The sequence below is a fragment of the Pagrus major genome, chromosome 18, assembly GCF_040436345.1.
Source record: "Pagrus major chromosome 18, Pma_NU_1.0".
NCBI classification, from domain to species: Eukaryota; Metazoa; Chordata; class Actinopteri; order Spariformes; family Sparidae; genus Pagrus; species Pagrus major.
This window is the reverse complement of record NC_133232.1, coordinates 11,439,953-11,455,135: the sequence shown is the minus strand read 5'-3', so window position 1 is coordinate 11,455,135 and position 15,183 is coordinate 11,439,953. Positions and strand designations below refer to the sequence as shown.

General features: G+C 42.2%; 1 protein-coding gene across 1 annotated transcript in view; it reads right to left on the bottom strand.

Moving 5' to 3' along the window:
• Nucleotides 1-15,183, bottom strand: part of uvssa (UV-stimulated scaffold protein A) — a 91,992-nt gene that overhangs the window by 19,555 nt on the left and 57,254 nt on the right. The window contains exons 10-13 of the mRNA XM_073486839.1: nt 10,262-10,466; nt 5,265-5,396; nt 4,637-4,820; nt 4,390-4,492 (exon numbers count right to left, since the gene is read on the bottom strand). Coding sequence (XP_073342940.1) covers nt 4,390-4,492; nt 4,637-4,820; nt 5,265-5,396; nt 10,262-10,466 — 624 coding nt within the window. The remainder of the gene's footprint in view (nt 1-4,389; nt 4,493-4,636; nt 4,821-5,264; nt 5,397-10,261; nt 10,467-15,183) is intronic.

Below are 15,183 nucleotides of genomic sequence, written 5' to 3'. Positions count from 1 at the left end.
GACCCTCCTCGCTGCACTGGACTATATCACCACATCCATGTGCATGTCAACCCGAAAGGTGAAATTTCGTAAGTCGTGCGTGTGAAAACGTATTTTATTGTTTGTTTGCCTGAGGAATAACGGGGGTTCAACAAGTTCACTAGAGAATGGTGCCACCACTGACATGGAAATACTTTGGTAGAATCACTCTCTACATGAATTAAAAACCACACAGTTAAATGTCACTATCAACTAATGTTAAACTTGTTGTCTTTCAGACAAAAGAGAGTGTACAGCAAGAAGTCAAAACGTTACCGTGTCCACACAGTAAAAGTTGCCAAGGACTACAGCTACATCCCTCAGCTGCAGCATATTATCGTGGGTAAATGCTTAAGCTCTGCAGGGGGACTCCAAAAACAGAGAAGTCTCAGATGACCACAGGTTCTTGGACTTCTTTCCACAACAATATTAGAAATTCCACAGAGTCCACAGAGGACAGGTTTAGGACTGGCAGGCGCCTACAGCCCTATCTGGTCTATCACAAAGAGCCACAGTGTTTGATTATCGTTCATGCAACAATATAGAATTCAGGGCTACAAATCATGCCCTGTAATGGCTCTTCTACTCAGTCTCTTTTTTGTGGGTTATATGCCACTGTAATTTCATTTCGTTGAATTTCATCAGCCTTCTTTTTTCTGCCAATATGACACACATACTTACACTTCTACTTTCTCTCTCTCTCTCTCGCTCTCTCTCCATAAAGGAAACAACTTCAGCTACATGACAATGGGAGCAAGATAATTCCTCAGAGTATGGCTTAGAGAGTTCTTTATTATAAATAACTTTTGACAAACTTGTAAAAAACAGTTAAAACTTTCCTTTTTTGTTTTATAAATAAAGGAGCTTGTATAAAAAATAGTAAAAGGTAGTTTTTCGTTGAAGGTAATGAACTCACACTGGAACACCAAGCACATTTTTACACAACTTACAGTACTTTTCCTTTTCTTTCATAAGAAAACTTTTTAACTTTTCCCTTGAGGTAATGAGGTCACACGGGAACACAGTTTTTGATTTCACCTAAAGGGTGCCCCTTTATAGCCAATGTAATTTCCAAAGGGGTTCATTTGTCTCTTATCCGTCAGACAGCTTGGTATCGCCGCCCGGTTTCCAGCTCCCAGATGTCTGTGTTGCCAGATGATGAACTGGCAGTATGCACTGTAAGGATACTTTCTTTTGTCAGGCTGCTGCATAGTCGTCAGAACTGGAATCCTGAAATAAAAACAGTGACAGTATATAAAATGACATGTTTTATTGTGATACATTCCCTATTTGATGTATGTTGATTTACAGTAACAGTAAAATAGACATTGTAAGTATATTAATAGGCTACAACAAAGGAAAGTACTATTACTCAAGAAATAGTGAATACATAGACTTTGTTACAGCATGTTTTTCAGAACCTGTAACTCTACCATTACCTGCACAGGTTGTAAAGTCACCTGAGACATATTGTTTTGTGAATTCGGGCTATATGAATAACATTTGATGGACTGACTGTTATAACTGACCTCAGTTTAGGATTGTCTTTGTCTCAATAAACTTCGAGACCAATTCAGTACAGTTAGTTGAAAATGTAGTCTATTGTATTACACTGAAACATTAGTGCATCTATTCAGCTAAATGAGAGTTGTAATTGAAAATAAAGAGTGGCAACTCTATAATTAGGCTTCCATATGCCGTCTACCTAGTTCACTAAACGTTAGCGTTAACATGCAGCAAATTCAGCTGTGCTGACACTGCTGAGGCTCACGCTGAAAGCTAGACAAAACAGCCATTGATAAAGCTGACTATGTTAGCAAGTCAACACCAAGATCTCATATAAATGTACAGTATCATGCAAGAAGTGATAAGTTCAACATAAACAACCCTACCTTATATTGTGCTAGCCAACAAGCTAATAACGATGTTAAGGTTAATAAATACAAAATCTAATCTTTTGTCAAAGAGTAAAAAGTGCGACTTTACTTACCTCTTCTATCAACATGATGCTGGTCAATCTCGTGCAGTGACGTAGGTGTTTTGGGGGATGCTCGCTCACGCCCAAGGAGTGCGAGCACGACTGCGAGAGCGAACAGCAGAATGCTGACTACACATCGCTTAACTGCCACTAGGATCGGACCATTTTTTGAATCTTATCTAATGTCCTTTTAAGTGCAATATTGAGGTTCTTGAATTTCGATAATCAGTCTATCCCTTCCGGGAAGCACTCTGGGCTGTGACATACATACTGTTATTATTCTTCTATGAAAAGGAAAACACACTGCTCAAAAAAATTAAGGGAACACTTAATCATCACAGTATAAAACAAACATCTGAAGGAGAAAAATCATTCCTTTGAGGACAACAATGTAAACATCTTGGCCAGAGAAGACAGATGGTTTGAAAGAGGAGTAAAGGAACCCATCTATGTCAAACTGGAACAACCGTCTTTGAACAGAGGAGGTGGCCTAAGACATTACTTATCACCTACCTACAATGCAGTACCTTCCCCAGACAGCTTAACAAACATTCACACTTGGGCTCACCTAGCCACCACAATGCCTTCAAGAAACTGAAAAGTCCAGTTGCCTACGATGCAGCACTTAGAAAAACAAAGTTAGTTGCACTTCAGGATATCAATCTGTCCATTTAGGAAGTACAAATGATTATGAATTAATTTCACCTGCTTTGGTGCAAATGAAAGTGACAACAGGTGCAATGGAGAGGCAAAAGCAAGACAACCCCCAAACAGGGAATGGTTTTGCATGTGGTGGCCACATACAATTGCTCTCTCCTTATCCTTCTGACTGATTCTTATCTAGTTTGAGGGTGGCATGAGGGCCCGACATTCACCAGTGGGACCTGTGCTCACAGCCCAGCACCGTGCAGCTCGATTGGCATTCCCGAGAGAACCATCAGAATTGGCAGTTCCACCATTGGTGCCCTGTCTCTTGAGAGCAGGTTCACACTGAGCACATGTGACAGGCGTGAAAGAGTCTGGAGACGCCGTGGTGAACGTTATGCTGCCTGTAACATCATCCAGCATGACCAGTGTGGCGGTGGGTCAGTGATGGTCTGGGGAGGCATATCCTTGGAGGGTTGAACAGACCTCCATGTCATAGCAAACAGTACCCTGTTTGCTATTACGTACCAGTATGAAATCCTCAGTGGGATTGTCAGAACTTACGCTGCTGCAGTGGGCCCTGGGTTCCTCCTGGTGCAGGACAATACATGTGTAGGCAGTTCCCGGATGATGAAGGCATTGATGCCATTGACTGGCCCTCTCGTTCCCCTGACCTAAATCCAATTGAGCACCTATGGGACATTATGTATTGGTGCATCCATCGCTGCCAAGTACCACCACAGACTGTCCAGGAGCTCACTGATGCCCTGATCCAGGTCTGGGAGGTTATCCCCAGGACACCATCTGCCAACTCATCAGGAGGATGCCTAGAAGTTGTTGGGAGTGCATATACAGGTACGCAGGGGCCATACACACTACTGAGTCCCATTATGAGTTGCAGTGATAAAATTCACAGAAGTTGGATCAGCCTGTGATTTCGATTTTTTACTTACGATTTTTAGTGTGATTTTGAATCCAGCCCTCAATGTGTTGATCTTGGTGGCTACTGACCCTTGTTATGTCATTTTGTTCTCAACAAATTATACAATGTACATCAGTAATGAGTTATGATCCATGTATGAATTAAAGTGTTCCCTTAATTTTTCATCCATCCATCCATCAGAGCCAGTTCACATCAACACGATTTCTGAGGAAAATTACAATGGCTAGTAACAAAACACAAAAATTTGTCTCAAGGTCCACTTGCTACAGTAGCTTTTCTTCAACTGGTTTTTCCACCACGTTTCAGGGTCATCCTCAGGTTGTTCACTAAACAAGCCAATGTGGATAAAATCTCCAGGAAAAAGCAAGCAAGTTGAGTTACAGAGATTTTTTTTGTTCCAAGGTCAAACATGAACTTCCACCAGTATTTCTCAGTATTATGTCAAGGTAATAATAATTAGTTACTTTCATTAGATACAGTATTATCTGATCCAATGGAAAGACAAATACTTAAAAGCATCAGTATTCCCTGCAGATATATGTGCTTTAGCATGCTGTACTTCTGAATACAAAGGGTTCCTACAGCTAAAGTCGTTCCTCGTCATGCAGTTACCTTTGGCTATCGATGTGTGTTTGCACACACTGTCCACCACAGAACCATGGCAACATATTTAGGATGCATGTTTGGATGCAACTCAAGACCTTTCTAATGCAGCCTTTTGTGTCTTAAAGGGTCAAGAAAGATTTCAGTTTCAGTTTATGGTGTTCAGGAATTGTCAGTGTGCATGTGAGTGTTCAACCCTTACCAGGCTGCTCCTCCCTCTTCCTCCTCTCCTCTCTCAATTGGTCCTCCTGCCTGAGGGGTCGACCCTCCTGGTCTCGAGGAACGATCGGGCCATGGAAAGGACACTGGAGGACACACACACACACACACGCACGAACGCATGCATGCACGCGCGCACACGCACGCACGCACACACACACACACACACGGTATGGCAAACAGAAGGAGACAGACATGCCTCTAGTATCACTTTGTGTTTATCCTGTTACCTTGAGGCGGTCCTGTCTCTGACACAAGCTTCCGTTGCCCAATGGAGCTCTGCAGTAATGGCTGACAGGAATGAATCTTCCAGGGAAGGAGATGTATCTGCTCTTGCTCTCTGCCAAGAGCTCCTTGTTCTCCACCTCCTCCTCTACCTCAGCGTGAACCCAGAACTGATGCGGAGAGGCCAACCTGCACAAGAAAGAATGAAACAAAAAAAAAACAATCGTTCTACACAGTGTTCAGAGACCCACATCGGTAAGATGGTTTTATTGCCATCTGGAAAAACCGATTAATAAAATAAAACATAGTGTTATAAAAACAGAATATATCTGATTAAACAACCACTGGATAGCAAAATGTTTATAACTACTAATGGAACAAAAAGAAGGAGAGCTTAAAATCTAATTTCCAGGTGTTGGGTTTATTATCATATTCTAGTGGAACTTTAATTGCAGATGTAAATTCCTTCCACATGCATGAAACACTGAAACATATGAACTGAAATTCATTCATACATTTGAAAAAAGCACCAACAAAAAAAATCAGGAATGCCATGCCAAAATATACAACTCACTGAACTTTACAGTTGTGTGTATAATTGCCTTTGCGTGTGTGTGTGTGTGTCTGCGTTACTTGACGATCTTGCCAGCGTTGGGCTGCTCCTGGCCCCAGTAGTACAGGTCCAAACCAAAAGGAACCACAGGAGCATCAGCAGCCTTCTGCCCTGAACTGGGCTGTTCTGACCTGGGAGCTGAGGAGCTGCAGCTGGAGGACAGACATGTGGAGGGAGAGTTCAACCAGCATCATGCACGAACAAACTCAACTTATAGTTTGGGTGCAAGAAACCTTTATATTTACTGACTGAAAGTAAGAGAACAGTCAGATAACCTGGACAGCACCAATCAAATGGTGTGTGTGTGTGTGTGTGTGTGTGTGTGTGTGTGTGTGTGTGTGTGTGTGTGTGTGTGTGTGTTGTGTGTGAGAGAGAGAGTGAATGAGTGTGTGTTCCTTACCAAGTACCACCAACACATTTTCATTTGTGTAAAAGTAAAATTTCACCCATTAATTGTTAAAAACTTCAGGAGATACTGTATGAGATTTCCACCAGACTGTGGCACTGCTCTGTGTTAGCAGGAGACTAATCTGTAGTGTAGTGTGTAGTTTCCAAATTACCAAAAAAGGAAAAAAATGTATGAACTGACTGTGGCTGAACATCACTAGTCTCTAGGGCAGTAAGGTTGATCTAATTAGCCTGGTCATTAGGGGGTCGACCCTTGGGGCCTATATTAATGCATGCTTCCAGAGGTCAATTATCTTTTGGCAACATCAAGGGGTAACATCACCTATCGAGTCCAGCTTCCATTCGATTTTAAAGGAAATCGGTACGGACAAACTCGCTATTCGAGGCGGGTGAGTTGTTAATACTACCCGGCCAACACGTAGCAACACCACGGCGGGGGAAGCAGCCCAGCGCTAGGTTTCATGCAGGTTTTGGAATGTACAAAGCTGGAACATCGACACATCATCAGAAAATAATAAAACACGTTCACAGTGTATTAAGCATCTGGGTTTGGATCTAATGGGAGTGGCAGAAACTCATCTGACTGGTGTACAAGTTCCATCTGTTGCTGGATACAGGTGGTTTGGGCAGAACAGAACCAGACTGCATCATCAGGCTCGCTCTGGATCAGGGGGAGTGGGACTCTTTATTAGTGACAGAATGTGTACAGACTATAACTGTGAAATCGTTGATGACTCAGTGGAAGGTATATTGTGGCTGAAAGTGACTGCTAAGCCCCACCTCAGTATAAACCAAGTGTTTTCTGCTGCTGTTTGCTATTTACCACCAGCTAATTCCGCCAGGCAGGTAGATGAAGAGCCTTCTTTCAAATGTATTCAGATTTCAGAAACTTGGTCCCTTTTGCATTATGGGTGATTTCAACAGCCGTTGTGCAAATGTACAGGATTATATTGAGGGGGTGGATGCAATAGAAGAACGAAATATAGTGGATATTGTATCTAACTCATATGGGGAATTACTTATTCAGTTTCTTATCAGTGCAAATTGTTGTATTTTAAATGGGAGAAATTACCATAATAATGATTTTACATGTGTATCATCGAAGGGGCTGTCAGTGGTTGATTACATACTAGTGCCTTATGAAATGTTGCACCGGTTTAGTGACTTTAGTGTAATTAGGAGTAAGGACCTCTTTACACAGGCAGGCTTTGTCTCCACTATTGACACATCCAGAGCTATTCCTGACCACTCTTGCCTAACATGTTCTATGGCCCTTACTGCTGGACTAATATCTCCTTCCAGGTCTACCAACCAGAGGAATGAGGATATGGTCTCGTTCACTGCTTTTGATTTATCCAGCATTCCTAATCATTTTCTATCAAGTGTCTCATGTCAAACAGCACTGAGGAACTGTGTAGCACAGTTGGGGGACCCTGCCGCCTGCCAGCTTGCTGAGGATGCTGTGTATACACAGTTCTGTGACATTTTAAAAAAGGAGATGCGAGAACAGATCCCTCACAGAGATGTCATTATTCAACATGGCTGTTCTAACAAAAAGAGGAGGAGTAAAAAAGTTTAGTGGACAGAGCAACATTCCTCATTATGGAAGGCTTTATGCTCAGCAGAGAAGGAATGGACATCTTGCCCCCCTGGTCCAGTTAAGGCGCAGGCTAAAGCTGTAATGAAGGACACTCAGAAGCAGTTTGACCGTTCAGTCCAAGCTGCTAAAAGACAGTACTGGAGATTACAGCAGGAACACATCCAAGAACTAGTGAGTAACGACCCAAGGGCCTTCTGGCAACAGGTTAACCAGCTTGGTGTTTGCAGTGAACGTCAACCAGAGATTCCCTGGGAGGTCCTGAGGCCTGATGGGACTGTGCAGACTGATAAATATGCTGTTTTAGAGACCTGGAGATGTGAGTTTGCCAGCCTGTTCCAATTTAATAATCACAGTGACCCTTGCAGCACAGTTAGAGTTACTGCATATGCACATAACCAGGGCTCCTTCATGAACCAGCAGATTTCAGAGCATGAGATTATAAGGATTCTACAAGCAGCTAAAAAAGGTAAAGCTTATGGATATGATGGGGTGCCAATTGATGTATTGAAAAATGGTAACACATTGAATATTTTATATAGGCTTTTTAATTATTGTTTTTCAAATGGTGTGGTACCAGAGTTCTGGAAATATGGTATTATTAACCCTATCCCCAAAGCTGGGGGAAAAGATAACAGAATACCTCTTAATTACCGGGGAATCACTTTGACATCTTCTGTATATAAACTGTTTTGTTCTGTGCTGTATAATCGTATTGCTGAATGGGCAGAGGCTAACAATATTATAGCAGACGAGCAAAATAGGTTTAGAAAGAAATGGAGCTGCCTTGATCATATTGCTACTTTAACTACAATCATAGACACAAGGAAAAAGCTGAAGAAAGCTAGTTTTTGTTCTTTTATTGATTTTTCTAAAGCTTTTGATCATATAGACCGAAACATGCTCTGGAATAAGATGTCTGCACTAGGCCTACATGGCAATATTTTGAATTGTCTTATTGCTTTGTATGAAAATGTCAAATGTTGTGTTCGGGTTAATGGATGTCTCACAGATTGGTTCCCAGTTGAGACTGGAGTTAAACAAGGGTGCATTTTATCTCCTATTCTGTTTGCCATGTATATAAATGATCTGTCTTTAGCAATTAAGGCCTCAGGTAAAGGTGTCTCTATTGGTGATGAAAAAATATCCATACTGTTATATGCAGATGACATTGTTTTGATTTCAGAAACTGAGCTTCAGGAGATGCTCAATCTTGTTCATAGCTGGTGTCAGGACTGGAAATTGAACGTAAATCCTGATAAAACCAAAGTGGTGCCTTTTAGAAATCCATCAATGCCCCTGTCTGAGTTTAGTTTCTCCTGTGGCTCATTCTCCATGGAAACAGTTAAAGAGAATAAATACCTGGGTTTGATGTTAACAGAATTTCTAGATTATAATGAAACTGTCAAGAATTTATCAATGCACACGAATAGAGCTCTAGGTGCAATCATAGCAAAATGTAAATGTATGGGTGGTTTTCCTTTTAAATGTTATACTAAATTGTTTGAATCTCTGGTCCTGCCTATTTTGACCTATGCTGCTGCTGTCTGGGGTTACAAAAGTTATTCTCCTGTTAATGCTGTGTTTAATCGGGCATGTAGATTTTATCTAGGTGTGGGTATATACACCCCAAATGCTGCTATACAGGGTGATATGGGTTGGAAAACTCCATGGCAACATCAGTGGTCTTGCATCTTTAAAAACTGGCAAAGACTCTGTGGTATGCCTGACAGCCAATTACAGTGTTATTTATATGGACATTTGCACTGAACTATTTAGTACACTTTCTAAGTGTGTTAATTTTAATGATCTTGATGATACAAATAAATTGTGTGTAATTTTAGCTGGTAAACATTGCATCAACGAATGTGCCAAAGCCTGCCACCTCATCCTTAATAGAAGATTGTTTTTCATGAGCTCCAGTTTATAAAACAACTGTTTTGTGTTTTGTCTGTATGGTACCATAATGTACGTTTTTTTTATCTTTTTCATGATTTTTTTTAGTTGGTGTCTCACAACTCTTTTTTTGAGAGGTCCCCAACATTTTTAATTTTGTCAAGGGGGAGGGGGGTATTTTGTAATGAATACTGTATTTTTATATTGCCTCTGACACCAAAATTAAGTTTATCTATCTATCTATCCTATCTCTAATGATGCTGTAGAGATTTGTATGATAAATATCAAGCACTCTCACAATGAATTTCACAATTAAATTGACTTTTTCCCTGGGAAGGAAACTTCAGCAAGCTGAAATGTAAGTATCTTGGAATTATACATAACTTATTCTACATGAGTCTACATAATCAACTACATCAAAAAATTCAGTTTTGGTATTACAATATGTCAGTGCTGCATTGGTTCAAGATTGATAGGTTCAAGAGCTAGGGAATACTTTGTGTCAATTGGTGAAGCAGCTTTTAGATTCTATGCTCCTCAGCTGTGGGACAAGCTTCCTGAATACTTGAGGTCCACTAAAACTGTGAGTTTGTTTAAATCAGGCCTTAAAACATTACTGCTCACTGTGCCATTGTAACTGTGCCTAATATATCTATCTAATAAAAGCCATACAGTTTTAACTACATGCAGTGATAGCTTCACAAAATGGGTTTGACTGGAAATACAATTTTCAAAGACTTGGGAAAACCAAAATTGTATTAGCCACAGCCTTGTACTTCTGTCACTGAGGTGATTTATTAAAATAACAGAAAGCAGGTCAGGAGAGGACACTGTACTGTCCCTCTCAGTGTTGTGAGAGTACATCTATATGGGCTATAAACAACAGTAACACTTATTTTCTCTTCCTGGCCTCAGCTTTTGGTTCATTATCGGTCCTAGGGTTCAGAATGGACTTATGAGATGTGAAGTGGAAAGCTAGACCAGGGGGCTGACATGACACACTGAGTGGGTGCAGGTGGAGGTGAGCTGAGAACATGAGAAAAGAGGTCAGAGAAGGTGAAGGAAATTGAGAGAGGAGGTGAGAGGAAAAGTGACAGGACTTGTCAGTGGGTGTACCTGGGTTCTGTGGGCGGAGGAAAGTTCTGTCTGAGGAGGAGCAGTGTGGCAGCTGCACATGTTGGATCCTGCACCTCCTCTGCCAGTCGTTTCAACCGTCTGGCTGAGGAGGTGGAGGAGGAGGACACAGGGGGAGCTGTAGGTCTTTTAGCAGGAATTTTTTTTGTGACTGTTGCTGTTGAGGTGGAAGGAGACGGATCCAAACCTGTGAACAGAGAAAAGGGGATGTTAAGATCATACTGAATGCTTGAGTATTATGTAACACACCTACCTGGCCTGTTGTTTCTCTGCTGCTTTTAAAAACCTGAAGTCCCACTGGCAGCATACAGGAAACTGTTTGTCTCATCTAATCCATACATTCATAGATCAATATAAAATTTTCTGCAAAGGTTACTATATATTGTATTTTTGGTGGTTTGTCATTACTGATTTGGCTGTTAGTTCATAGATTTATAGTGCCAACAGGAATAAAGAGAGATCTTCAGCAGTGAGCGGTGAAACACTATGCAAATGATCTGCCCTGTACAGTGGGCCTCTTCTTCTCCTGTTTCAACAGTAGGACTATATTTGCTCATTCTCTCTACTGCTTGGATGGAAATTTGTGTTGTCATGGTAGTATAACAATTAGGACTGTCAAGCAATTACAGAAATCTAGCTTTGTGATTAATTAATCGAAATTAATCGCACATACCAGTATATACCGTAAGCAATTAAAAATATATCAGTGTAAAGGGATTTTGGTAGATGAATGAATCAGTGAATAAATGGACATTCGTTTTTTTGAAGCCCCAAGTGTGTTTTAGTATTTTTACGATCTTTCCTGACAGTGTTTTATAATTTTTGACAAATTTGTCAAAAAACTTAATTTTGTGCTTATACTTAAAAAAACAAATAAAAAAAATGTAAACTGTTGCTAAAATAGAATGGACTACAGTGGAATCTTGGACTTTTATATCATCCACCAAGCTTGGCCTCTGGTGTTAAAGAGTGGTGTGGCTCCTTTAAGAACAGGGCAATTGGGGGATCATGTGGGCTCTCGATGGAGATGGCAGTTTGAGGAAGTTGCTCCGTAAACTCGGCACTAGATAATAGAGTATTGATAATAACTCCAACCTCTTCACACGCAGAACAGTGGTTAGCAACAAAAATAACTGGTCAGCTCCCTACAACTTAATTGTCAATGCCTAATCAAGAACCTCGGAAGCCCCAGTGTCCCAAAGATTTGCCTCCAATGCAGCCAGCTAAAGCTAGCAAAGACATTAGATTAGATTAGATTAGATTAAACTTTATTGTCATTGTGCACAGTACAGGTAGAGACAACGAAATGCAGTTAGCGTCTAACCAGAATTGCAAAGTGTGTACAGTATAAATAGTGCAGCAAAGACAGATATTACAATATGTACAGTATATAAATAAATAGAGTGTAGTAGGACTAGGTACAGTATGTACAGTGTATAAATATCACTGGCACTACTAAGGGAAGATAGTTTGTACGGTATATAAGTGTTGTGTACAGTATACAAGTGTTATAGCAGTAATAAAGGTGGGGTTTAGATGAAGTATAGAATAGTCTGGGGGAAGGAGTGTGGGGGAATGGGGTGCAGTTGGTCGTCACCGGGGTGTGGAGTTCAGTAGGGTGGCAGACGCAGGGAAAAAGCTTCCTCTGAACCTACTGGTCCGGGTGCGGAGAGACCTGTAGCGCCTCCCGGAGGGGAGGAGGATGAACAGTCTGTGGTTGGGGTGGGAACAGTCCTTGACGACGCTGCGCGCCTTTCGCAGACATCGTTTGCTCTGGAGACCCTCGATGGAGGGGAGTGAGGAACTGGTGATGCGTTGGGCAGCTTTCACCACCCTCTGCAGTGCTTTCCAGTCGGAGACAGAGCAGTTGCCATACCATACTGTGACACAGTTGGTAAGGATGCTCTCGATGGTGCAACGGTAGAAGTTCACCAGAATCTGAGGAGACAGATGGATCTTCTTTAGTCTCCTCAGGAAGAAGGAGACGCTGGTGAGCCTTCTTGATCAGGGTGGAGGTGTTGAGGGTCCAAGAGAGGTCCTCGGAGATGTGAACACCTAGAAACTTGAAGCTGTTGACACGCTCAACCTCCGTCCCGTTGATACGGATGGGGGTGTGTGTGCCATCATTTGACTTTCTGTAGTCCACAATGAGCTCTTTGGTCTTCTTGGTGTTGAGAGCCAAGTTGTTGTTGGCGCACCACGCTGTTAGGTGCTGGACCTCCTCCCTGTAGGCCGACTCATCATTGTTGCTGATGAGACTAATCACCGTTGTGTCGTCTGCAAACTTAACGATGGTGTTTGAACCATGTGCAGGTGTGCAGTCGTAGGTGAAGAGGGAGTAAAGGAGGGGGCTCAGCACACATCCTTATGGAACGCCAGTACTCAGGGTGAGGGTTGAGGAGGTGTGGTTATCTAACCTAACAGACTGTGGTCTGTTGGTTAGGAAGTCCAGAATCCAGTTTCAGAGGGAGGTATTGATGCCCAGGTCACTGAGTTTGGTGATCAGTTTGGAGGGGATGATGGTGTTGAATGCTGAACTGAAGTTGATGAACAGCATTCTCACATAGGTGTTACATTTGTCTAGGTGGGAGAGGGCGGAGTGAAGTGCCGTGGTGATGGCATCTTCCATACTCCTGTTCTGGAGGTAGGCAAATTGGAAGGGGTCCAGTGTGGGTGGTAAACTGGTTTTGAGGTGAGCCAGGACCAGCCTCTCGAAGCACTTTGTGATGATGGGGGTGAGTGCAAATGGGCGGAAGTCATTAAGGTTCGCTGCAGTGGAGTGATTTGGCACTGGCACGATGGAGGTGGTTTTGAAGCACGCGGGGACAGCTGCTTGGGCTAGTGACAGGTTGAATATGTCAGTCCAGACCTCAGTCAGTTGCACAGCACAGGCCCTGAGGACACATCCAGGGACACCATCAGGACCAGCAGCCTTCCATGCATTAACCCTGCTCAGTGCCGCACGCACGTCGTAGAATTGGTTAAGCTCATCAGGTAAGGAGGCGTTGCGTCGTGTCACATGGATGCCTTCTTTAGTAGACCATCAGAAGATGTCCCACAACATGCGGCCACCGATAAGCCTTTCCTGGCCTCAGAAATGAGGGCAATTCATGTGTCTACACAGATATTGAACAAGACACAAAAAAAATCAAGGTGGCTGTGGAAGACATAGAGGGGAAAATGAATACGCTGACTTCCCGTATGGATGAAGCAGAAGGACGAGTTGCTGCTCTGGAGAACAATGCGGATACAACTAAACATCAAATTGAGGCCATGCAAGGAGAATAACAAAAACTGCGAGACCACGTAGATGACCTGGACAATAGAGGACGGCGCTGCAACATTAAAATCCTGGGCATACTGGAGCTGAAAGAGGGAAACGACATGATTCAATTTCTACAACGTGAGATCCCCACCATGCTGGAGTGCCAGTTCCCGACACCTGTAGACACCTGCCGGCCCGCCAAGACGAGACAAACGGGAAGGAGAACGGCCCCGGCCCATCATGCTTCGCTACCAGGTCAAAGAGGAGATACTTCGTGCAGCTCCAGAGAAAGGACAGATCTCATGGCAAGGAGCCAAGATCATGATCTTCCCTGATTACTCCAAGCAAGTCATTGACCGGAGGATCTCCTCCAAACAGCTGAAGCTGGATATGAGAAACGGGAGTGGAGTATAAACTTCGTTTCTCCGCTACTTTGGAGATTAAACGCAATGGAGGACGCCACCGATTCAACACGCCCAAGGAAGCATCAGAGTTTATCAAGAGACCGATGTGAGCCAGGGAGCCAGGAAGAACTGACTCCAGTGCTTAAAAGTAAGGCAAAATATACATTGATACACAGATACACTGTAATAGTACAAACTCGCAAAGTTTAATATTATGACTAATGAGCCATTTCTACTTCTTCAAAACAGATAAATGTTTTAGATCATTTTACACCATTTTACACAATTTTACACCTCTCTTTTCAAGGTGAGTTAGACAAGCAAAAGTTCGATGATTTTTTTACTGGCCTTAACCTCCCACAACTCTGATAGTGACAGAGACTTTCTGGGTGCTCCACTGAGAATAGAGGAGATCTCTCAGGCAACAAGTAATGTGCCACTCAATAAATCTCCCCGGACAGATGGCCTCCCCACCGATTTTTACAGAACCTTTGAAGATATCATCTGTCCTTTATTACTTGATGTTTATACAGATGCCTACAGGATCCCTACCACAATCTATGCACACTGCAGTTATATCTCTCATCCACAAAAAAGGGAAAGATGTTTTGGACCCTAGCTGGTACCGACCTATCTCCCTCCTCAATTGTGACCAAGAAAATTCTAGCAAAAACTCTTACAAACCACCTGTCAAAGGTCATTGGCAGCATAATTCATATGGACTGGCTTTATCCCAAATCGCTACAGTTCTGACAACATCAGAAGACTGGTTAACTTATAATAGCTTACATATGACTCTACTCACCCAACAATCGCCTTGCCATTGGATGCTGCCAAGGTCTTTGACTGTGTGGAGTGGAGTTACCTCTTTGTAATAGGAAGATCACCCTATTATTATGAATTCTAAACTAATATGGAACAAATTGCACAGAGCTGGCCATTGGGACTTCTTCAAATCCAGACAATAATTTCTTCAGTAACATAAATGATAATAGCTGCTACTACACAGAGGAACAGTATAATCAAACCATTAAGACAGTTTACAGATTATCAATAATCAAACTTCAACAACATCAAGGAATACTGAAGTCAATTTACACAAACGTTCCACTTAATTGCCATATCTGAAACTTGGATCAACCATGATAAAGGAAGAGACTTTGACTTATGAGTGGAGGAGGAGTGGCTATGAATGTAGACAAAAACTTTAATTATTCAGTGTTAGATTGAGTGAG